Source organism: Metarhizium brunneum, chromosome 1, assembly GCF_013426205.1.
Source record: "Metarhizium brunneum chromosome 1, complete sequence".
NCBI classification, from domain to species: Eukaryota; Fungi; Ascomycota; class Sordariomycetes; order Hypocreales; family Clavicipitaceae; genus Metarhizium; species Metarhizium brunneum.
In genome coordinates this window covers 9339185-9362651 of record NC_089422.1, presented here as the reverse complement: position 1 = coordinate 9362651, position 23467 = coordinate 9339185, and the positions used below count along the sequence as shown (strand labels likewise).

The 23467-nt window shown below is 51.5% G+C and overlaps 5 protein-coding genes across 5 annotated transcripts; 3 read left to right on the top strand and 2 right to left on the bottom strand.

The window, feature by feature from the left end:
• Positions 1 to 435: 435 nt before the first annotated feature.
• On the top strand, positions 436 to 1417 carry G6M90_00g029010 (uncharacterized protein; the record flags this gene model as incomplete). The annotated part of the gene is made up of 2 exons (XM_066130021.1): positions 436 to 877; positions 948 to 1417. The coding sequence occupies 2 exons, from the start codon at positions 436 to 438 to the stop codon at positions 1415 to 1417; spliced, it is 912 nt and encodes a 303-aa protein (XP_065985668.1).
• Positions 1418 to 2391: 974 nt separating this feature from the next.
• On the bottom strand, positions 2392 to 5560 carry G6M90_00g029000 (uncharacterized protein; the record flags this gene model as incomplete). Its single annotated transcript, XM_014685781.1, has 8 exons — positions 2392 to 2701; positions 2790 to 3277; positions 3344 to 3897; positions 3956 to 4237; positions 4312 to 4659; positions 4724 to 5233; positions 5304 to 5348; positions 5440 to 5560. The coding sequence occupies 8 exons, from the start codon at positions 5558 to 5560 to the stop codon at positions 2392 to 2394; spliced, it is 2658 nt and encodes an 885-aa protein (XP_014541267.1).
• A 7419-nt stretch (positions 5561 to 12979) lies between these two features.
• Positions 12980 to 13877, top strand: MIP18 (MIP18 family protein; the record flags this gene model as incomplete). The annotated part of the gene is made up of 2 exons (XM_014685782.1): positions 12980 to 13223; positions 13498 to 13877. 2 exons carry the CDS (start codon positions 12980 to 12982, stop codon positions 13875 to 13877), a joined length of 624 nt encoding a protein of 207 aa, XP_014541268.1.
• Positions 13878 to 20062: 6185 nt separating this feature from the next.
• On the bottom strand, positions 20063 to 20988 carry G6M90_00g028980 (uncharacterized protein; the record flags this gene model as incomplete). The annotated part of the gene is made up of 7 exons (XM_066130020.1): positions 20063 to 20167; positions 20223 to 20279; positions 20346 to 20357; positions 20421 to 20591; positions 20642 to 20719; positions 20777 to 20788; positions 20848 to 20988. 7 exons carry the CDS (start codon positions 20986 to 20988, stop codon positions 20063 to 20065), a joined length of 576 nt encoding a protein of 191 aa, XP_065985608.1.
• Positions 20989 to 22188: 1200 nt separating this feature from the next.
• Positions 22189 to 23271, top strand: G6M90_00g028970 (uncharacterized protein; the record flags this gene model as incomplete). Its single annotated transcript, XM_014685784.1, has 1 exon — positions 22189 to 23271. One exon carries the CDS (start codon positions 22189 to 22191, stop codon positions 23269 to 23271), a length of 1083 nt encoding a protein of 360 aa, XP_014541270.1.
• Between the last annotated feature and the right edge of the window lie 196 nt (positions 23272 to 23467).

The following is a 23467-nucleotide window of genomic DNA, read 5'->3' as shown; positions in this document are numbered from 1 at the left end:
CGCCCTGTTTACATGGCGTTTATTTTTATTTTTCATTTTTTTTATGGATCGGGCTGAGTAGGCGGCTATGTCGAAAACGCTCCATGATGGCCATGGTTCCATTTGTCATTTTTGTCATTATAACCCGCCGCATGTATTTCGAGATGCAAATAGACATCTGGTATCAGGTGCCGCGCAAGTCGTAAATCAATCTACACCCCCGACCATCTCTGCAAGCTGTTATAAAAACAATACATAAAAACTAACATTGACGAGAGAACATAACGAGAATAAAAGACTTCACAGCTCGAAATATGCGCACTAGTCTATACACGGTGCAATAATTCAATAATTCCGACGTAAACACGTATAGGGTAAGCTATGCTCCCAAAGCCCATTCCCGCGACACCACGACACAACTCACCACCATCACATCCACCTCACCACCCGCAAACCATGCTCATCCTACGCGTGCCGGCCCCCAAGGCCATCCTCCCAACCCTCGCCCGAGTCCCTCCCAAACCACAGCCCCCATGGCGACGCATACTCCAACTCGGCAGCCCGCACCTGCGCCTCACCCGCCCCCCAAGCCAACTCCGGTCCTTTGCTCATCAACCATCAAAATCCAGCAGTGAAGCCGCCAAGCGACAAGCCAAGTCGGCCGCGCAAAGCGCCAAATCCCACGGTACCAGCACGCGTCCTCCCCCCCCGTCCCTATCCACAGCTAAAACGAGGCCAGACATCCCCGAACGCATCCTCATCTACCACGCCGGCGCCGGGAGAATCGCCTTCCTCGCCGTGCTCAAGCTCACGAGCCTCCTCCTCGGCGCCTTCTTCACGCTCCTCGCAGCACCAAGCTACTTCCGGGCCGGGAAGCCGCCCCCCGCCACGGCAGCAGGTAAGTAGACCAGTCCATCTCCATCTCTCCCCCAAACTTCACCGCCGACTCACCCACTAACTAATTCTAGTCGCCGCCTGCGGCATCGTCCCCGCCGTCTTCGTGGCCTGGTCGACGGCGCCCTTCGTCACCCACGTGCACATGCACCTGCCCGCGGCGGCGCGCGCGTCCCCCGCCTCCCTGGCCCGCTTCGTCGGCGCCCTGCCGCCCGCCGCCCGCCTCACCCTCACCACCATGAGCCTCGTCGCCGCGCCGCGCTGCACCGCCGTCCGGGCCGCCGACCTGCGCGCCGCCCCGCCCCGCAGCAGGCGCCTGGGCCTCGTCAACTACGTCCGGGACACGGCGGCCGACAACGCCGCCAGGAGGTGGTACATGTATCGGGCCGTGGGGGCCTTCTACGTGCAGGACGGCGGCGGCGGCAAGCAGAGGGTGGCTGCCGGGCACCAGGCGAGGAGGAACAAGGCGGCGGCGGTGGATACGTGGATTTGGGAGGCGGTCAGGGACAAGATTGCCAGGAGAGACGCTCCCGGCCCTGTCTGAACGTTGGTCGTGGACGTTTCAGGCAAAAGGGGGAGGGGGCAACGTTGCTCAGGGGCCCGGCCGGTCGAGGCGTGGCTCTGAGCGTTTGGAGTTTTGCATGCCTACTTGCTCGGGGTGGCAAAAGAAGCAACACTGCATCAAATATCGGAAACAAAAAGGGGGCAAATCATCGCTCGTTGCCGCCGTATCATCATCATGCTGCAAGACTAGAGGCACTGGGTTTCGGGTTCGTTGCCCCGGCTGTTGCTGCCCCGCGGGTTTCCATTTCGGCACCCCGACACCACCGCTTCAACATGCCGTATTATGTACATTACATATCCAAGGTCAACTCGGATAGCGCTCTCTTCTCATGTTGGCAGCATCAACTATCCAGTCCTTTGTATTCAAATCCATTGAGCCAACTCTCTCACCGGCATGCCACCCCTTGGTATATTGCTTACCGAGTCGACCACGATTCTACTGTACATTTTACTCTGGGTACATTAAAGCATCATGTGATATCAACCTCTGATGAAATGCCATTTAAATATGCTCCCGTTAACGCCCCTTCCCATCATGGCTTCATAAGTTCGTTCCGCGGCATCAATTACAAGCTGGCTGCCATTGCCTGTTTCGACTCGACGACTTACCCGGCCGCCTGTCCCTCCTTCCTTTGATGTCCAACACGAATTCGTTTTATTTTGTTATTTTGTACTCTTCTCCTTTTTTGATGCGTATTTGTTGTCTCCATCGTGTATATCGTCGGCCCATGCCAAGCAATTCGAACAAAGGTCAACAGCGAAAAGTTCATGTGCCTGGTAACCCTAACCGGGGTCGTTGCTGTGTGATGGAAGAAAAAGTTCCGAGTGGCTTTTTTGTGATTACGCCAACGTGCCAATATTCCGCTGCAAGTCCGTCTTCGACACAACCTCCTATTATATAGCCGCCGTGGTCCGAGCCCGTGGATTAGAAAGGTCGTCTTGTATCGTTGGCATTCATCGTCGCTTCATCAGCACCATTCCGCCGTCATAGTCCCAGCCTCTCTTGAGACCTCCTTCGTATACGCTGGCCACAGACTCTTGCCACATGGCAGGAGTGATAAAGTTTGGCATCGACGTCGTCGTAGAATACTGTTGGTGGGTCATCTGCTGAGTACCTGGGGACAGTGACTGATTCGACGCTTGGTCCGCAATGGTAGTTTGGTCGGGAACACCTGCAGTAACAACGTTCAGTGATGTTGCCTGAGAAGCGGAGCCTAGGACAGTGCCAGGCTGGGATGGCGTACCGAAAGAGGTATTCCAGTGTCTACATGTGGTGTTAGCGGTCCTGCCATTTTCGTGCTCGGTACTTGAAAACTTTGCCAGTGGGGGTTAAAAGGCAGCGGACGACTTACTCGAAGATACGTGCCGGATTCCAAGTCGGTGGGTTGTTGGCAAGGCCCAGGGTCTGTTGCATATCCGGGACCTGACCGTCTTGGGGCATCATGACGAGCGACTGTACGGCTGGGGAGTCACTTCTGCTGTCCATTGGGCCCACAGAAATTGGAGGTGTAATGGGGCGGTTTATATAACTGACATGTTGGTTGGAGGGATCAAGCTGATGATCCATGGAGCCTGTACGGTGCGCGGGGATGTGGTAGGCCATAGTCCCTCGGGGCGAGCTTGACTGGTTGGAGGGATGCGGACTGCCATAAGGGAATGAGGGCTTGAGTACAAACGGCCGCCCAATGTCTGCAGAGAATGCTTCACGAATAGCGTCAACCTGCTTCTGCAAGTCGGGCATCGGCCAAGCTTCCATTACCGTCTCCATCAGCCTCATATGACGCTCAAAGTACTCGCGTGCATCAGAATTGAGATCAGGGTCGGGTGATACGATGGCGACCTTGTTCCGTCAGCATCCTACCGTCTTGTCTCGTCTACGCGGAACAAGTCTCAAGAAGTCACCTACCAGATGAATGACAATGCAGGAAAGACCGGCGTATAATGCGAAACTAAAGCCGCGTTGCATACTCTGCAGATCGACCAGACCATACTGTTTCAACGTGGCTTCTTGCAACCGGCAGAGGGCCTTTGCAGAGTTGTAACTAATCATCATGTGATGTTTCCATTGCGCCTCGTTTGCGGTCGGGTCGAGGAATGACAGGACTGGTCGATGATACAGGATTTGCAGGAGGTAGTAATATGAATGCAGGTTCCCTAGGAAGGATGATGGTAAATATGGCGGCGAACTGTCGGGGGGGAAGTTGATGGTCATGTCGCCAGGCAACGCGGGAAGGTATGCTGAAATCATTTGCTCAAGTTGCTGAAACTCTGGATTGACTGCCCAATCCTTGGTTCTTCTCAGTTTCGCATAGGCGATACTCATCTTTCTGATGTTTCGCAGGATACGCGCCAGATAAGTGAAATTTCGAGAAACGTGGTATTCGCTCTCGTCCCCACCCGGGATAGGGCGAGGGGGGTTAAAGTCAACCGACTCATGGTTCACGGTCAAGTCGTGTCTCCCTATTGGGCGAGGGCATTAGTCGGATTCGAATAGAATTCAAAAGGGACTTGATCTGACCTTGGGGGGCCCCGACCATGTTCTCGCAAACAAAAATGGTCTGCCATATCCTTGTTCGAAGACGGCATTCAGCAGGCGTAAAACCGCAAGAAATTCCGGCTTGATGATCCTCAAAGTGTTCATCCAGTCCTAGATCCTTGCCCATCTGCACGCATTGTACGACGAGCATCCAGGAGCGGTAAAAGTACCCTCGTTTTGGAGCAGCTTCGCGAGCCTTGAGCATCATTAGTAAAGCTTGGAGGGTACTTAGTCTGGGTACATCCATGAAAGAGTCGGCATGTCCTATTCAGTGTATATCGTGTTAGGTATAACGGATTGGCTTGAAAGCGAATGGGAAGTTCAGCTGGTCAACGTACTTGACGCCAGCGCAAGCCACTGCTGTCCCATTGCCGGCTCCTCCGCCAGCCGGCCGCCAATGGTGAAGATTGCTTCAAGGATGAGGGGAGAAATAGACTCTCGGCCCGTGTTCCATTGCTGATAGAATGCGGCTTTATCCAAGACGGGGACATACGGGTGCACATGGCGAAAGTAAAGGTCGAAATGGTGTAGGGCGGTAGACTCGTCCGGCATCAACGCTGGGGGAATACGAATCTTGTGACCTGGTATTGCCGTCACGGCAGGTAGAATGGAGCCGTAATCGTCGTCATCCTCCACCGCTGGCTGTTCTTCCCGGCGAAACGAAGCCTTGTTTCTCAGATATGGCGCTAGAGTGGCCCCAAGTTAGTCCATAGTGTCCTGTCCACACGCTGTCTCAAGCCCGAAACATACCCGTTCCAATTTCATTGAGTCGTAGCCCACCCAACAGGTCTGCGAAATCCTGCTGTTGGTACGAGTCGACGGACTGTGCTTCTGGGGATGACTCTGGCCTTGGTCCCTGGTGCATTGGCGGCGTCGGAAATGCGTCGGGACCTCCATAGACGTGGTCCAATACTGCCGCAGCTGGCACCGTGGTGTAGTGCAAGTTGTGTTGGCCCGACGCCGTGTCAAATGAGACTTGCTGAAAGGCGGTTTGGTCTCGGTCGGTGAAGGAGCCTTGGTACACGTCTGGTATTGGCTTTGAAGAGTCGTGTCCGGCTTGTCCCGGCAAGGACATTTGCTGAAACTGGGCGGAAGGATCCAGGATGGTATCGTATGTGGTGGTTGTATCCGAGCCTTCATAACCGTTTGGTCGCACGCAGTGAAGCTTGAGGCGGATACATGCCGAGCACGGCCAGGTGTTGGTGGTGGCCGCATCGCACTTGATCTTTCTTTTTCGACAGCCTTCGCACGCTCTCATAACTATTGCCAAATGGTCAGAACTTGGGCGCGTGGACATGCGAGCGAGGTGATGCCTCTGGTCCGGTCAAACCTTTGAGTCGCTTGTGGCGATTGTGTTCGTCGACGAAGACATAATCTGGAGCAGAAGCCGTCAGCCTACGGCACAGCGCATGGCCCCGGCGGCGGGTGACGGTGCGTCGCAACGAGGGCGCAACCAGAATACTAACTCTTTTGCGTTTCCCTCTGGGGAAACTGCTGGGGTGCAAACTGAAAGGAACTCATTTGCGCGGTTTGTGCGTGGTGAACATGCTGCGGTGGAATTCGTCGGATGGGGGGGTCGGTGGACATTGCTGGCGGCGGACTCCGAGGACGAGGACGAGGTCGCGCAACGGCCCCAGGGACAGAGGCGCTGGGCTCTGCTATCGAGGAGAAGCGTCTACGGCAGCGACGGCGGCGGTACTGGTATAATTACGGCTGCCAAAGCCTCGGGGTGTCGGGAAGAGGTGAGGGAGCCTGGCCGTCGACATGAAGCCGACACAACGAGCATCTGGTCGCTTGGTGAGCAGGGGAGATGAGGCGGCCGCAACAACCTCGACAGTCACGTCCACCGTCCAAGATGTGGGGGAGACAGCCGCCATGGCAGTTATAAGGACGGCTGGGCTGGAGGCCGGCACAGACAAAGCAGTCAAGTCGTCCATACTAGTACAACTATCCGCTGGGACAGGGACGTGGGCATCAGGAGGGCCAAGGGTGGGTTTTTTCTGGATCCCAGATCTGCCAGTCGGCTTCAGCAAGTGTGGACAAGTCGGCGCCGCGCCGGATTGGTCGGCGTCGTCTCGGATGAGGGGCGAGGGCGTTTGCGAGCAACGCGCTTGAAGAACCAAGTGATGCAAGCCTGGCCAGGGCTCGGCTAGCGGGCCTGACTTATTATTAGTCGAGAGGGAGACTGTCTTGCCTCGGGGGTAGATGGGATAGCTCCATGGGGGGGTGCGTCCAGTCCGCAGCGTCGGTCGAGGTCGACAGGAGGTCGTGGCCTGCAACCTGCAACCTGCAACCGGGAAACATGGAAGCCAGGAAGCTTGAACAGGCTCATTGCTTCCCCAGTTGGGAGTGCTCGCTGCTGGCCAAGGCACGAGCTGAGGCTGATGAGTCTGAAACGGGTCATGAATGGTCTCCTGCTTTGTTGCTCTGTCTTGTTGGCCCAAGTTGGCTGCTGCATGGCCACCATTTATGTCGACGCTGGGGACAACGACGGCCTGCCTGGCCTCTGGTGTCACAGGGGGGCTCGCCGGGTTATCGGCCGCGCTGTAGGATCAGCGAATAGGGTTATGTTATGCCGTTCAATTCATGGCCTTTTCGGGTCAGGATCATCTTCGTGTCTAGCGTTGTCTGGTGCTGGATCCGAACCTGCCCTTGCTCGCTAGCCAACTAGCCCATCCACTTTGGAGTCTGACGGCAACTCCTGCTTCTGTCAATCCACTAGCTGCACTGGAGTGCTTGCAGGACTCCTGTCAGGGATAAGGTATGTACAATGTACTGCGTGGACGGGTGTCCTGGCCGTGTGGGCGCCATGTTTGGATACCAAAAGGTGGTGGGCCGGTAGCGACCTTGGCGTTGTGGGCACAATAGGAGATCCAAGGGGTGACATCCATGAATACTACTGCAAGACCTTTGTCGGTACCTGCCGGCTCTCAGCAAAAGTCTTGTTCTGGAAGGCAATCATCATCATGTTCGTACATGTAGTATCTGCCTCCTCCGGAGTACGGGGGCATTGGCCCGTCACCATGTCGGCTTCCAGAGTATTCCAAACGTCACGGATTGGCACGTGCGTGCTCTTGGAGCCTCCCATTGTGTTGCTTTCGCAAGAGCCTTGGTGTTACATGCAGCGTATAACATGCCATTGACCGTCCCGGAGAAACCGGGTCGCGTCCTTGTACACAATGTATTATATGCATCCTTCCCTCCCGCAAATGTCGCGCAGCACACCGACTCTCTTTGCCAGTCTTGCATCCTGTAAACCAAGCATGGCTGAAACAGTGTATTTATTCTTTGCTGTGGCCAGAGGCGCACAGTATTGACCTGTTGCAGGGGTAGCTATATTTGCCATGCAAGCTATTGAGTTGGCGGAAATGAGCCATTGGCCCTCATCTGTAGCAACTCAGGATGACTCGGCAGGGATGGCGGAACGAGAACGCAGACGTCTTGTCGGCGATCGTATTGACGAGGGTCGAAGCTTATTTATTATATTGCACCCAGGACGCTTGCCTGCCAACACCCCGAGAGCTTGGGTGTTGGCCTTGGCTACAACAGTCCACTTTGGGGTACCGCGCTGTCTTGGTGTGGAGTCCTCAATCATGACATGGTTTGCCTTGCATGTGGTTAAACTAGTCATCCATGGGCAAGATCCTACTGCGCATTGAGAGGCCTCGCTGCCGCTATACCCTTGATGGAGGCTGAAACTGATGATTCAGACTATTAGTGCCGAGGACTACAAACGCAGTTAGTTTTAGTTCATCTTATGCCAGCATTGTATGAGATTTAGACCAGATGAAGCACGGGGGCAAGGCGCAAAGCATCTGTCAAACAGGGACTTCTCACCTCACCAGGCGTTTGAGGCTGTTGGTGTGGCGTAATACATAAAAGCAACGTCCTCCAACTATCCCCGTCGTCTACTGCATACCGCGATTGCTGCTGCCCAGCTACAAAGACGCTGCCATAATTCCACAAATAAAAGTCATTTGTGGTCCATCTCGTGTTTGAGGGGTTGATTTAAACAAAAAAGGACACGATGATTTGCATCGGGTAGAGCCTCATGGTTGAACATGTTCATGCCATGGCTATCTGAGCTAGCTCAGTCCGAGGTCGAAGTCGTTATCTCTGGTCTGGTCTGCCCGAACTGGCGGGTGGGTTGCATGTGAAGATTAATTAATGCACTCTTTCCCCGCTGACAAAACGACTCCAGACTTGGATGTCTGGGGTCACTCTGCCATATCTTCTGACAGGCCGCCGTCATCGTAAACTAGCGTGCGGGGGAAAACGCCTAGAAGCGCAGCCAGAAAAGACTCTGGTTGATGTTCCTGTGTTGGGGCACAGGACTTTTGACTTTACAAGGGCTTCATGTTTCCCATCCACCCCCTGTTCGCTAAAAGAGTGCTAACTTCAGCAATCTTGCCAGTGTCATTGTTGCAAGCATGTGACAACATTTGCCGCAATAGTGGTAGCGCCATTGTGGCCATCCATGCCACAGCCTTTGTTTGATATGAATCTCGCTCAGCAATTGGTTTGGCCGCTTCCAGAACTGTACCTGGATAAATGGCACGCAATCTCCCTGACCGCTCGCCGTCGAGTTTTGGCTGATGCAATCATGTCATTGCGAGTTCGTTGAGCAGTACGGACGTCCGTGGACTATTCCACTCGTATTGTCATTGCCAGTCATGCTCATCATTCTTTTCTCTTCTAGTCGGGAAGCAAGTTGAACGGAAGACGACTGGCGTTGCAGTGGCTTGCGTAGTGGCGCTCTTGGGTGCTGACTAGATCGTCCAAGATGCCAGGCGGCTTAGGCTATCCCGGAGTGCGAACCTGCGCTTTGTGAGTTCCACCATTCCGGCCATCCTGTGATACTTTAAAACGTTGTATGTCAATGTAGTGAGACGTTCATGGTTTGCATTTCTCTCTCCATGGTTGGCGGGTTAGGGCTCGGTGGTACCATTCATTTGGAAAGGCACTTGTCATTGCTTACTGTATTGGTTCCAAGGATATCGTCCATGAATACAAGGGATACTCGTGTGCTTTCAAGGCATTATGATGACCATGTTGATCCTGCCAGCAAGCATGGAGCGGGATCGCTTCGCTTGTGCCATTGCGAACACGAGATTTATCTGGGGGGCTGGTGGGGATTCCAATGATTGCGTGTCTTTGATGGTAATGGCGCGCTGCCATGAGTCCATGACCCCCAGGCAGCAGTTGCAGAACAAGATGGAGCCGTACGGAGTTGTACACACGCCGCCGACATGCTGTAGGAATCTTTAGCTTCACTGATTACAGACTAGCCAACCTGTTGTGCTTCGGTTTCAGGCACATGGGGTTTGGGCAACGTTAAAAGGCGTGAGAACTACTCCAAGAGCCCGCTGCTTGTTTGTGAACCCCGAGACGAGCCGTGGGGACACATTGCGCACGGGAAGAAGAACCTTGTGGTTGCCATCCCGCCATTCAACGTCTGGCCGATAAACGACCGAGCCACCTGAAATGTTCTGCAGAGCTGACTTTTCGACACGGGCCCGAGGGAAAGTAATATCTCCCACAACAGGACGTAGGCCAACTGTTCGATCTGCATTTAGAGGTTCCTCGGCTGTTAGACGCGAAGATGCGCGCGCTCGTGGGTTGCCGTGCTAGAACATGCGCTAGGTCCCATCGCTAAACTAATGTGTGTTTCGGGTCCTACAATCCGACCCGATGATTTCAGCAGAAGCCGACTCCAGCCTAGGAAGCTCACACAACATTTATTCTCGTTGCCAGCGAACTAGGAAAATCTTACCCCATGTTTCTTGAAATCTGGTGTTTGGGGTGTCGAATCAATCATCTGACCATCAGTCAGTGGCATTGCGCGTCATATCACATGCCAACACTTGCAACGAAATGCGGAGGATACTAAGGACTTTGCATTGGACCCATGTTGCCCATCGCCTTGCCGAGGCTTCAAGGTTGACAAGCTCAGGAAATCCTAGTGGTTGACTAATTCCAGCCGCTCAGCGGAGTACCTTGGGTAGAGGACAGCTAGCAGGGAGGCATGGGTATGGTCTGTCAGTTATCCGCCAACGTACTTTGTGATTGGGATTGCTTTGCCGGACGTCCTCGTGGGTTTGTTCTTTTTTCAGGGCGTCGACACCTGATTCAAGAAAATGAACTAATGATGCCCCTCGCCATTAGTAAAGTGGCGTTAGGAAGCTCTTTAGCGGGCAGCCGCATTTGAAGTGACGTACCTCCATTGATGGAACATCCTGGTAAACACGTTACCAGGCTTGCGGGCTTGCGGGCGCTGAGTTGCTGGTCGGTGGTGGACTCAAAATCAGGGATCTTTTGTCAGGCGGCTGCATGTTAGTTAGCAGTATGTCCCTGATATTAGTTAGATGGAGCGGACAAGTTGCGGCACTTCCCGGCAGTCAAAGAACCAAAGACGTCGCTGTGGGAGAGAACAGCAGGGTAGGGTTTAATGCAATACTGGCGAGGTCTCGCCCTTATGTAAACCCGCGAACGCCATCGGGCGCCTAGGGAAGTTGACTGCTATTTATCACCAACAGCTCTTGTCACCGGTGTATTCGAGGTGCAACGATGGGCCTCTAACCTATGGAACCATACAAGAAGTTATACCTAGGAGCAACAGCCCGACTCGTTGGGTTTGTGCCCTTTCGAGAAAGGACTTCGGGCTGTAGTAGCAAAATCCTCCATTGGTTTTATCGCGTAGTATCGGGAATGAAGGCGGTGACGCCAACATTCGGCCGATAGGGCAGGGGTGCGAGCCGGTGGATCACCAAGACAGTTGTCTTGGATGGCTACCTGCCTGGCAGCACTTGAGGCTTACCAACACCGCCTTCCAGAACCCTACCAGTTGTGTCTCCCATGGTGCAGAATATGGCGTTCGCAAGTTCTTTAGGGAGCACACCCCTTTCTGGCAGAGCAAATCCCGCCGTCCAACCGTCCAAGCATGGTGGCTTCTTGTGGACTCTTTGTAATCTCTCACTTGTGGACAAGCGATGTCCCCACCATGTGGCAACCGCATGAAGCGCCCGCCCCAGGAGGGTTGGTTCATCAGCAGACAAGGGGTTCATTTCCAGGCTGACAGACGTGCAGATTCGGGAGTACTAATCCATTTTCAAGGCATTTTTCATTGCCTGTAGGAGCCTCGAACCGGCTTTGTAACAAAATTTATTCTGCCAATCTGCCTGCTGCTTCGGTAGCCGAATGCGGATTAGAGCCCATCTCGATGGGGGGTTGTCAAGATTGCCGCCTGTGCTCTCGTTTCGGAGCGTTCGTGGTTGTGATCGATTGGATGAACGAGAGTATGGACGCCGTGAGGGGCGGCGGGTGGTAATTAGACGTGACTCGTTCCTTAGGAATATTCTATGATGATCAGCACGCTACACCGAGGCATCCAGGCAAGGTTCGGTGGAGGCACATCACCTAGTGGGCGGTTCAAAACTCGGCGACATCTTCGTACTTGGAATCATCAGTGCCTTCCTTGACTTCGTCTCGAGGCCCTCGGCCAATCAGCTGTGTGTGGCATTGGCGAGCGAGCGAGACGCACAGAATTCAAGGGTTAACAGCATTGAGAAGGGGAATAGGGACAGATACAACAAGCAAGCTGGGAACAGGATGATCCACGCACGCGTGTGAGTATTCAGTGACACCTGCAGGCCTATGCATGACACTTGCATGTAGTATTCATGCGAATGAAGCTGTTCTGAACCATTTTATCGCGTTCACCGACGTGACAGTGTTTGACGGGCCAGCCAGCTGAAGCGTTGACCCATGTTCCCATGCAAATGGAAGCACCAAGGAAGGCAGGTGGATTGTGGAAGGAACGAACCAACATAGAAACCGCCGCCGAGGAGAACTGCCCTCAATTACGGAGCACCCATGGTACGATAGGTACTGGGTACTCCGTACGCGCTCCGCCTCCATGGGATTCAACAGTCACTGCTACTTACATTAGGTACTTGGCAATTGGCCTCTCTGCTCACTGGGGCCCGTGTACACCAATTTGCGAAATTTCCTCACCTTTGTCAAAGCCACCAAGGCGGTAGTCTGGTAGTCTGGTCTAAGTACTAGTTATTCTCATACTCTAGTATACGCACATACATGCGCACACACATACATAAGCATGCAGTCAGCACGCAGTAGTACTTAATATGTCTCGGGGCATACCGAGCACCGTGCTTCAGCTTTCAACTGCTTGGTTTCCACATCCTATCAACATACCTAAGTAGTATTGAAAATGCCGGCCCGAATTCCCCGTCTCGAAACCTCACCCATGACCCGCTCTCGTAATCCATGCCCGACCGTGAGTCTCCATTTCGCTGGCCAATGCATCGTGGATCTTGAAAGCGATAGGTGCATAGTACGGAATAGTATTAATAGCTAGTTGTCTTGGCTTATAACTCGATGCAATTATGCCGACCGGAGCATGGCATGGCACGTTGGTTTTGACTCAGATTGAAGCCCACATACAGGGTAGCTAGCTCCTAGTAAATACCCTGGTGCTGGGTTTATCAAGGCCCTTCCCGTGCTCCGAATTCCGTATCCAAACAAGTACCTTGCTTCTCTCGCAGGTAACGTGATACCCGGTCTGCGCGGGTGACTCCACGTGGCCCCTGGTCACGGGTACCCAACGCGCAGTTGGGAGGACCTTATCGCGTGTTGGGGTCCACTGCCACCTCATTCGACAGCTCCAGTTCGCGCAAATGCTTTCGCGCGAGATCCGCCGTTGCCACTCGAATGCACCGCACAAGCCAACGTCGACATCGTGCACTCGTGCAGGACTGGACTTGATCCTTCCAAAGACGGGGCCAAACTCCATCACGGCCATTGCACTTCGCATTGACAATCATTTGCCTTCTCCCCGTCGCCGCCTCTCTAGCTCCTGCGCCCTGCCTCGTGCCTCGTGCCACCTGCAACCCGCTTGGTCGACTCGGCTGGATCGAATCGAGGAAGGGCATCCTGTGACAACTCCCGTCTTGAGCGAGACAACCTTCTTCACATTCCTCGCACATCATGGCCCCTGCCGCGCTGGATAATGCGAATCCTACCATTTTGAGCGCCTCACAGCTACCGACTCGCCAGAAGAAGGCCGCTCATCGCCACGGACCGGACAGCAGGTATTCTGACATCATCTTGTCCAAGCCAGCCTTCCTATCGCAGCCATGTTGCGATAACGGGGTGGTATGGCCCCGCGGCGATGACGCCGTGAACCATGATCAATATGCCCCGGAACCCATTGACGAGCAGGAGATTTACGGTGCGTCTCCTCTATGCCGCTTCGTGAAATGATGCTATTCTTGCATGAAAATGCCCCATATGGTCAACCCTGGGTGGATGTTGCCCGCAAATCTTGTTGCCGTCTCGGCATTAGGCGCGGCAATTGAACATGGATGTGTCGTCTTTGTTTTGTCTTCTGCCATAGGCAAAGGAAATGCGCTGCCGTTTTACCATCAGTTTGCTGCGCTTATGATTGCCCATTCTGTACTAGCCTGCAAGTCACTAACATGATGTTTTGCAACTGAAACTTATAGACTTGATTGCCACCATTTCGGATCCTGAGCACCCCGTTTCACTAGGGCAGCTCTCCATCGTCAACATAGACGACATCCACATCACTCCTTCTCCAGCCCTTGGCGTACCCGATGCCAACACCATCGTCCAAGTGACGGTTGAAATTACCCCTACTGTCACGCATTGTTCGCTCGCCACAGTCTTGGGGCTTGGCGTCAGGGTTCGACTGGAACAGTGCTTGCCACCAAACTACCGCGTCGACGTCCTTTGCAGAGAAAATACCCACAGCCAAGATGACCAGGTGAACAAACAGCTTGCCGACAAGGAGAGGGTTGCTGCGGCTCTGGAAAACGACTCTCTGAAAGGAGTTTTGGATAAGATGCTTGAAACGTGCGTTTAAGCACAGAATGGCGCAGCACCCACATTGCACCAACGAGCATGATTTCATGCTGATGATGCTCAAATTTAACGCGGCATGATCTCGGTGAATAAGACGCCTGCGCTGGACATTCTACGCATCAAACCGTGTGGCGAAGACGAGGGCAATCATGACCCGTCCGCTGCTGCAAAATCAATCTCTCCCAAACTGTCTGTTTGGGTACAAAAAGGCTACCGTGGTAGAGGCGCTGTCTGGCAACGTATCGAACTTCCAATCTTGACAAGATTCCGTCGGCTATCATGCGATCAACCACTCCACTGAAAGGTATCCGAGGAGGACCGAATGTCACTCGTTGCATGGTCATTAATGCAAAAATTGAACGCCAAGGAGCGATGTTTGGATTGCTGTTAAACATGATGCGAGATCAACTATCGCGTATGTACCTATCTGCCTGGTCTCAACCTAGCACGCACATACAGGACAGATGTTTTATTCAAATCCAGAGGCAATCGGTCCCTACTTGCTATCCTACTTTGTGCTTGAATGGCCCTTTCCTCCACCTCGCCACTTTGCCATTACGGAGCGTTATGCAATGTACCTTCTCTAGACTAAATCGACGCCCTGCAAGACTTTTTGGTTTCGCTGGGGAAAATCAGACGCTCCGTCTGCATTTTACTGGATGACTCCTCTTGCTAATTTCTACTCCGTATACAGAGCCGTAACCACCGCGATCATGTGAATAAAGACAGATTTGTGAGCTAGGATGATATGCTTGACCAGATCAAAGAGCGCCATTTGTATTATTAACCCTGTATCCACAGGGTTCATGAATTCTGCTCAAGTCAGTGACAGCCATGTGCTGTCAAGCTTCCTCGTACGAACGCAAGCTGCAGGCGCATGAACTGTTTGCATTGCGCCGACAGGGGGGATTCCAATCTACCCAAGTACGGCAGTCACATCACTCGTCGACTTGCCCGATTTGTAGGCTTGGCACAGGAAAGATACAGAACGTGATGCCCCTCAGTGTACATATCTCTGCTTGAACCACATACTTTGCAGGGAAGATGCCGCGGCCTCGAACGACTCTTTGTGACGAGACGAACAGCCAATGCAGGGGTAGCCGTTTAGCCGATGTATCTTTACACGCCCATGGAGTCTTGGCAACTGCCGTAGCCGAGAAAAGCGCCCAAACAACCAAGTCTTCCAGAACCATTCATGTGGCCTCTGCGCATCTGCCGATGTGCTTACGCAATCTGCGAGGCCATGAACGTCTTGGGGTTTCCTCCAAACCCTTGTCAAATAGCACGGGACAGCTCAGTTGAGATGTGTAACTGTGATGCTACTTCAGTATCTCAGTGGTTGGATTCGTTTAGAAGCTGTGAGCATGTTGATAAATGTCAAGTTTGGAGTTCGAAGGCGTGATGCCCAAGGACGCTGCATCTCGTCGTGTATATGCAACAGTCGCCTCGGTTCGAGTAATTCGGCACGTCTTGTACACCTGTCAAACCGTGGCATTGGTTCTTTGAAAACTGCCGAACGGATCTGTACTTAGTTCGTACAGGGCGGCAGGTTCATGCCAAGCATCCATGCACGCTTCGGCTCGTATCATACAAGACATACACGTCCTGATGGCATTTCCAGTGGAGGCCTCATCGCCCGGAGATCCGCTCTCGTATAGTAGATTGTTTCAAATGCGGCCGACATCATAAGATGATGCTCTATATCCAATCTGCCTCGATTCAGGGCGCTTTACGGAAATTGAGCCCCCGGACTTAGACACCTGCCGTTGCTCCGAGAAAATGGCATCAGCGGGCCGTATGGTCTCCCATTCCCGTCCGAGTCGGTCGACCGGGGACGTGATGGCTCGGCGGCGCAATCTGCGACGACACGACTAGTCTACCTGCTTGTTTCTACGTTAGCACCTTGGTAGATGGGCACCATCATGCCACCTTTGCCAAGGAGGCGTTGTCAAGACTCTTGAGCGAGGCGGAGGCGGGTACTTTTGCAGGGAACACCCATGCGGCCAGTCCCGAGCAAACCGGGCTTCTGGGATTACTACCGCCAGCGCACATGGACCACGGGGAAATGATTGAGACGACGATGTGTACTACTCCCTGCAACGTCCAAGGGCAAGGGTTCTATATTCCCGGCTGTTGTGTTGCCCGGGGTTGTATGGGGTGAGCTGCGTGGTGCCTCTGCTGGTTGTGCTTGAATATCAATTTCTTTTACGTCTTGTACAGCTCTCTGCCGGATAGGGCTTAATCGAGTCTAGAATATGCCCCTTTTTTTGGAGGGACTTGTAAAAGTTTCAAGTTTAGGCGGCAGGTCGTCATTGTGGTTGTTTTTGACACAGCCGGTGGTCAGGCAACCTACCCTGTTGCCATTCTGCAATGTGCTTCCCAACAACTCGCTGCGCGATATTCCCACATGACGTAGGTATATAGACGGGTGTCGATAATAGACCAAATTTCCATGATTGAGGGTTAGGATGGCCAGGCTCCGTTACAATTGTATAAAGTGGCAGGTGTATTACGAGCCGCGAAAGGGTCAAGACGGAACGAGTGGGCTCTTGACCAGTTTAAGCAGGCGACTAGACGCATCGTCGCATTTCCAAATAAGGGTAACATCCAATCTGGTGACTTTCTCCACACTGTAGAGCCTGGTACGCTTTAATCAGCTCGCTCGAACGAAACTCTGTAGAAAACTGCCGAGCCTGCATTGCCACATGGCTGAGCGGTTGGCGATGATGGTCTGGGCAGGACGTAGGACGCTGCCAAGTCTACATGTAACCGCGTTGGCGATGGATGGCCTGTTGGGGAGAAGCAGTCTGGCCATTTCTACTCTAACCAAGAGCAATGGCTAGATGAAGGAGTCTGTTAGACCCGTTTGGCAGGTCGGCAGCAGTCATATTCGCCCGCAATGCGGTAAGAATGTCGCCTTTGCTTCTGGACTCCATGTCCTTGTCGCACGGAATCAGACCCCTCATGGTGCTGGCTACAAAATTCAAGGACCAGGCTTGGAATAACTCGCCGAAGCCTGCCGCGTCGCATGGCAGGTGCGGCTACCGTGAAGGGACTGAAGTCGCATCATCGAACGATGCCACGACGAGACTCAGGTGAGGCCCATCCTCTGAGAGCAGGTTTCGCGGTAGTATTTGAGCGGAAAATGAGTCTCATCGTCATTGGGGTCAGCCATGAAAGCCGGCAAATGCAGCGTCGTAACCGGCAATTTAGAACTACAGGGATGGTCCGCTCTGGCCATGTCATGCTTGCTATAATGTAACTTTTTAACCGGACTATTCTCAGAGAGTTTTCTTGTAATGCCGCGCTTCAGGTGTCCTGTTCTTGGCCAAAGAGTGTTTTTGTAAGGTCTGAGCTGCTCCGAAGAAGACGTTGGGATGTGTAGTGCGTCTTCATCTTACACCAAGTGTCCGCTAACCATCCCACTTGATTAGGCTTTCAAGACTTTTTCCTAAGATGAAATATTAAGAAAACTATTAAAAAGTAGCGTATAATATACAAGTATGCGTTGATTTATTACTGGATGATTAAATTGGTGGCAGCGAGATAATGGCACCCGTAGACACTATCAGACCTGATCACTTACTTTACTTGACTATCCAAGTGTATAATTGGTTATGGCATTTAAATGAGCCCAAATCAACCTGTCAAGGGCCTCGGATTGAGATATAAAAAGAGCTAGTAGTCGTGGCTAGCTAATCTATAGAGGCTGGGGAGCTGCACCACTGAGCATATTTACGAGTCCCGGGCAAGGATCTGTAACTGAGGCTCTTCTCGTCGTATCTGGACAGATTTATACTAAGATAGCCTTCGTCATAGACTTTGTCAACGGAATATAAAGGGATATAGTTGCTGTCTAATTAGAGCGCGCTCTTTTCCCTGACAGCCTTGAGCCTGTTTTGCAATATCCACATGATTGATGAATGAGCTGAATGCAGGATCTGAATAATGTGAATGATTGGAGTAGCCGATTACAACAAATATCAGCCCGATACTGGAAGACGGTGTGCTCAAGCTATAGTGAAATATAGTGACTGGGAATAAAACGGGGTACAAAGTAAGTTCGCTATGAGTACCAGAACTACGCCTTACGTTGTTTAGAAGTCGTAATCTCGCACGAAATATAAGGTAATATTCGAAAATATATCTAACATAGACAGATGGTTTAGCTGTTGGTGTAACATATTTTGCTTCTATTGGCACTTGACCCTCTATATCGTCCCTCGGGTACAAAAGCGTGGCAGTTAAAAAATATGCAAATCTAAACTTCAATCTTCCAAAGTACTTACGAGATCCTAAATATACAGCCCATCATGACTGGATACATTCTAATGAGTTGGTAAACTAATCAGGGCAGTGCCAAGAAGAGAACCGTGATTATCATAAATCTGTTTATATATACAGGGTAACTATTATCTCTACACAGCGTAAGATCCGAAGAATATAGCAACATTATAGCTGCTTAGGATCTCGAAACCAGACATGCTCCCCGCTCAGGGCAAGGTATCAAAGATTCTCTAGATACGATGACTTTAATGAGGAAGAGCCGAAGCCTACATCTGTGAGTTTTATCCTCCAAACTGGTCAGGCTTTTCGGCCCTTCTCGGCCGTCGGTATTCTCATACATGTGCTGGAGAGACGTGATACGTTACCAACCAATGAATCGTGCGTGATTTGATGTCTGAAACCTAAAATAATGGCTCGCTTTACATACAAACACAGCCATAGCGCGATATTTAGTCGAGGTAGATGATCAAGAATAGGACGGATTGCCTTGGTCGTGCGTCTAGGTGGTCAAAAACGGGCGGCGAATTTACAGCGACCGATTTTATAGGGTACGTCAAACTTCTTGGCTTACTTGCAAACGGTAGAATTGCTCTTGGGCTGTAGTGTGCAAGACATAACCGTTCGCGCTCGAGAATACCATCGTGATTGTATCTACCAACTAGACTATTCAACGGGGGTAGAGACCTTGATGGCCTTGAAGCATACCATCTCGCCGAAGCGAGACCCAATTTAGCGGATACTTCTCTCATCATGCCTCCAATTCTTTATTACGGCAGCTGTACCTCTATGGAGTTATACCCTTGCAATACCGCCAACGACATGCAGAAAGCCCCCTATAATGCATTGAGCATAACCTTGTCAACAAGTTTTGCAGGAATGGCCCCGTTGTATTACCCGCAGATTGTAATGGAGAGAGAAGAGCGGTGAATTATTTCGCGCTGCTACAAGACTTTGGCAACATTACGTGTCGTTTTAGAAAGCATCATATGCGAGCCAGGCTAGTTTCTCATCACGCCAGAGCGTGTTATCGCTGCCGCGTGGCATACATCCTACCAGATAAGAATCTAGTAAATGCAATTAATGTTTTCTCAGGCCGGTTCGCAGTACTATCTCATCTAGGGCTGAAAATGACTCACCGCTATAGAGAAAGAACCTCGGAGAGAATACAACATTCGTGTTTTGTGAGAACATTGCTGACCTAAATTAGTGCAACATCCACGGCATCTTGGATCGAGAAGGGGTTGAGAGAGAATAATACAACTATTTCATGTCCTTGTGCTTGCCCTCCCCCGCAATGGATCGCCAATGTAACATGATTCTTCATATCCACTCTGAAATCCTCGGGTTATATCTGGCGCAATTACTATGGGGTTGGTCACAATATCAAGTCTGCAGTTGGGCCTTGTCTTTCGTTAAGTATAGAGTATATCAGGCTGGTATTCGCAAGTATAATGTAGAAAATAATCTGGCCTGTATTGACTAGCAAGCGTGTAACTATAATAATAATAGCTATCGCCAGCTTAAAACCCTAACCTTTGGAGTTGAAATAGCTCTACGTATTAAGTTTGCAATACATAATTACCCCTTGAATAACTACCTGCTTTTATATTGCTGTACAGTAGCATGTTTCAGAACCCTCATGTGTCTCTTCGTAATTAGTCTCAGTACTAGTTTGCTTGCATTCTACACACAAACGAATAGTCTTGACGCATTACGAAGAATTTTGCATTCAAATGAATGTAATATATAAATAGAAACCCTATGTATGCCCCTGAAACCTCTTCATTGTCATCTGGACAAGGCCTAACAAATCTAAGCTAGTGAGATAGTGCGCGTGTCTGCCTATCGAGGCTCGCCATGCCCGCGAACGTCTTGCCTTGATCTAGCACAGGTTATACATTACTCGCCGACCGCAAGGCAGTCTTCTTGTTCTACAACCTTTTCTGTTACTACATTGCATGTGCCCACACATTTGCTGTAGTAGCGTCGGACTGCCTCTGGGTTCTGCCAAACGTTAGTGAATAGTCATCCAAGCACTTAACAATCATGTCAGAATTACCTTTGCTGGGTAAGCGCCACAGCAATCCTTTTCAGTTTGTTTCGAACACTGCTCACGCTACATTCGGTGTTTTATAAGTAAATCTCCTAGTATGCTTTATATATTCTCCATGAAAGTGCTTACCTTCTTGCACCCCTAATGCAAAAAATATTCGAGTCAGACTCTGTGAGAAACATGGGACATGTGATCTGAACTTACATCCAGTTCCGCGTATACAATGTCGCAAAACTCGGAAGCGAATCCCAATCCACAGCGGAAGTCGCGGATCAGCTCGCAAGAAAGGCTTGGGAGGACAATGTCGTCCTCCTTGCGTGGTTTAGGGACGCTAACACCCGCGCACTTTTCATAGTACGGGACGGCGTCGTCATACTACGAACATGTTAGAGTGTAACGTAACTGTCTTATGGAAGCACACGTACCCTAAGAGGCAGAGGAAGGCCATTCTTGATCCTCGAAATGCAGCAGTCTTTGGTGGGATCGCTTTTACAAACAAGGGCCTTTAAAACTGGTCAGCAAAATGATACGGAAGGTTATTAATTCAAATCCATGCTTACTTGTTGGCAACCCTATTTAATGCCTTGTTAGAGCCTGTCTTTGCCTAGAAGTCTTCCTTCAGAGTACTTACTGCCTTTGCCCAGTGTACAGGCTGAGGAAGTCCGCCATCCAAAGCTTGCGCCAAAAGACTATCACAGTCAGAATCGACCGTGAAGGAATTCAGGCCCAAGGCCAGCTGGGCAGAAAGCATGAAGGTGGCGATGAGACGCATAGTTGTAAGAGGCTTGTATGGTAGATGAGTTAGAAGGGATAGTTGCCACGATAATTTCCAAGACTTGTGGGTGGATTGAGTAGTTTCGTGCTTGCACTGCCGTCTTTATATGTTGTCGAGCGGCGGCATCGTTCCCATGTGCTGTACCCGCCGGCGACAACTCGCCAACTCGGACACAGGCTTCCAAGACTATTCACCGGTACGTCACGTATCGCATGATTCAACTCCTCGGAAATGTGGAAATTTTATCCACAGTGTGTGGACTATTCAGGAATAATGTGCGATGTATCGCCCACGTGCTGCTATAGCCGCAGCTTGACCGTTGGCCTCTAGTGTTTTGCATAATGCCGCGCCCCTGAACTTGCAACGAAATACAAATAATTACACGCCAAGTCGTATGACTCTGGCGCAGTTCCGGCATTTGCCTCGCCATCAAGAGGCCTCCTTGGCAGCGTCGGTGACTTCCGTACGCGTTCGTGGGCTGAGGTATTTGAAATACGCGGGGGAAGTGCGGGGGAAACGCGGCTGTGTTACACTTGAACCTGGTCATGTCTCTCAAACACGAGCAAACCTTCACCAGTCTGGGACGATTGCATTTAGAGTTATCCTGGTGTTTGCAATTTAACAACACTGCCCCGACATTAAACCCTGCCAATACTTACCGGACGAGCGGGAGCGGGGGCGTGGATCTGTTCTATGTCGATGTCTGGTACTAATATGACTAGCAAGCCTTGATATTCATTTTCATATAGGTTCTTGTAATATACTAAGAATAACCCTTGTCTATAGCCCTTTTATTACGGCACTAGTGGTCAATAATTCCAAAACTCACGAGTATGCATAAATATCCCGGCCCAATAAATTTGCATCTCCTGAGTTCTTTATGCGTACTTTCCGTTCCCGAAGATCATCCAAAGACCTTCCTATTATCGCGAAAGTAATAACATCTACAACGGAATAGCCTGACGGTTTCTCACCGGATGGCAGGGTACGTAATGTATTGCATAACTCGTCTCATTTCCCGAATAACCGGTCGACACGGAGCCAAGACGGAACTCAGTTCTCCGCGGCAGCCGTGTAGTCACTGTAGCTTTTATATAAACTTGTTCGTCTTTACAACTCGGCAACTCTCTAACAATCTATCAAAGACTTTGAGAAGATTAAATCTTGCCTTGCTATCTAAACAAAACCACTTTCACAATGTTTCCCATATTCCTTTTTGTTGCCGGCGCTCTCGGCTCCGAAATGAGTCTCTTAAAGAAACAAATTATACAGATCCAGCCAGAACTAGTCAAGCACTACACCTCCATCGTCAAACCTCTAGTCCCTCCAAGAATGTGGGCATCCCAAGCAGGCTTCTACGAACCGCTTGTAGGCGCCGCCGTCAAGCCTGTCTGCGGGTGCACCGTCGAAGAAATGTTTCAGCTGCACGACGTCTTCTTTTCAAATATAACCAGCGAAGTCGACGTCGACTTTTACCCCCACGCAGACTCCCAACCCCTCGGTGGCGATATCTGGTTCGAGTCATCCACAGCAACAACCGACACCAGCACATTCAAATGGGAGCACAATGGCGAATTCTCCCTCGAATGGTCCTTCCAAGTCGCCGGTGCAGGTCCAAAGGTGGGCGCCAAGCTCGGCTACAAGGTCGGCAAGGACAACACCGAGACCAAGACGACCACGTTTACGGAAAAGAAGAGACTCACATGCCCCCAAGGCCACCTCTGCCAAGTCCAGACCTGGAGCTTCTCGGCGTCCATTCCCGGAAACTTCTTCAAGGTGCCGGCTGTTGACTTTACGTGTCTCCCGGCGTGCCTGCGGTGGAAGCACAAGGAGACGGGTCTATATCACGAGCTGAACACGACGTCTAGAGTGGCTCTCGCCGGCCTCGCCGGCCAGTCGGCGACGTGGGATGCCCTGGGACAAAAGTACTTTGAGCTGCGGGACGAGCATGACAAGCCCGTGTCTTCTTGCCCGCCTGGAGGCGAGACGATTGTCGGCATTCAGTTCCCCCCCGAGGGCGTCAGGACCGTGTACTCGCAGGCCAGGCCTCACACGCCTTCGGTTCCCATCATGGATGATTCCAAAAAGCCCTACCAGATACAGATCATGCTGGACTTTTCGAGGAAGAGTTTCCCGGGCGAGACGAGGCGGGATGGCGTGGTCGCTAACCTTACGCAGGAAGAGCTGGCTGCTCTGAAGCCTGAGGATGCAGAGGTGAAGGCGTACGTTGTAGGTACCAATATCCCTGGACTTGATGCCGACACGAATATTGGCAAGTAGAACAGATGGAGACTAGGGAGTTGTGAGCCGTAACTCAGATTAGAGGACATTTAGGGGAAAGAAACTTGGTAGTAGTCTGATGTATTGAGTTATTTTGTCTTGACCTTGGTTGCGCCTTTGTCCGCCCAGATAGCATTACGTCAACTAGACTCCCTCAACATTCGGTTTTATACTATATATACGCATCTTTTTGACA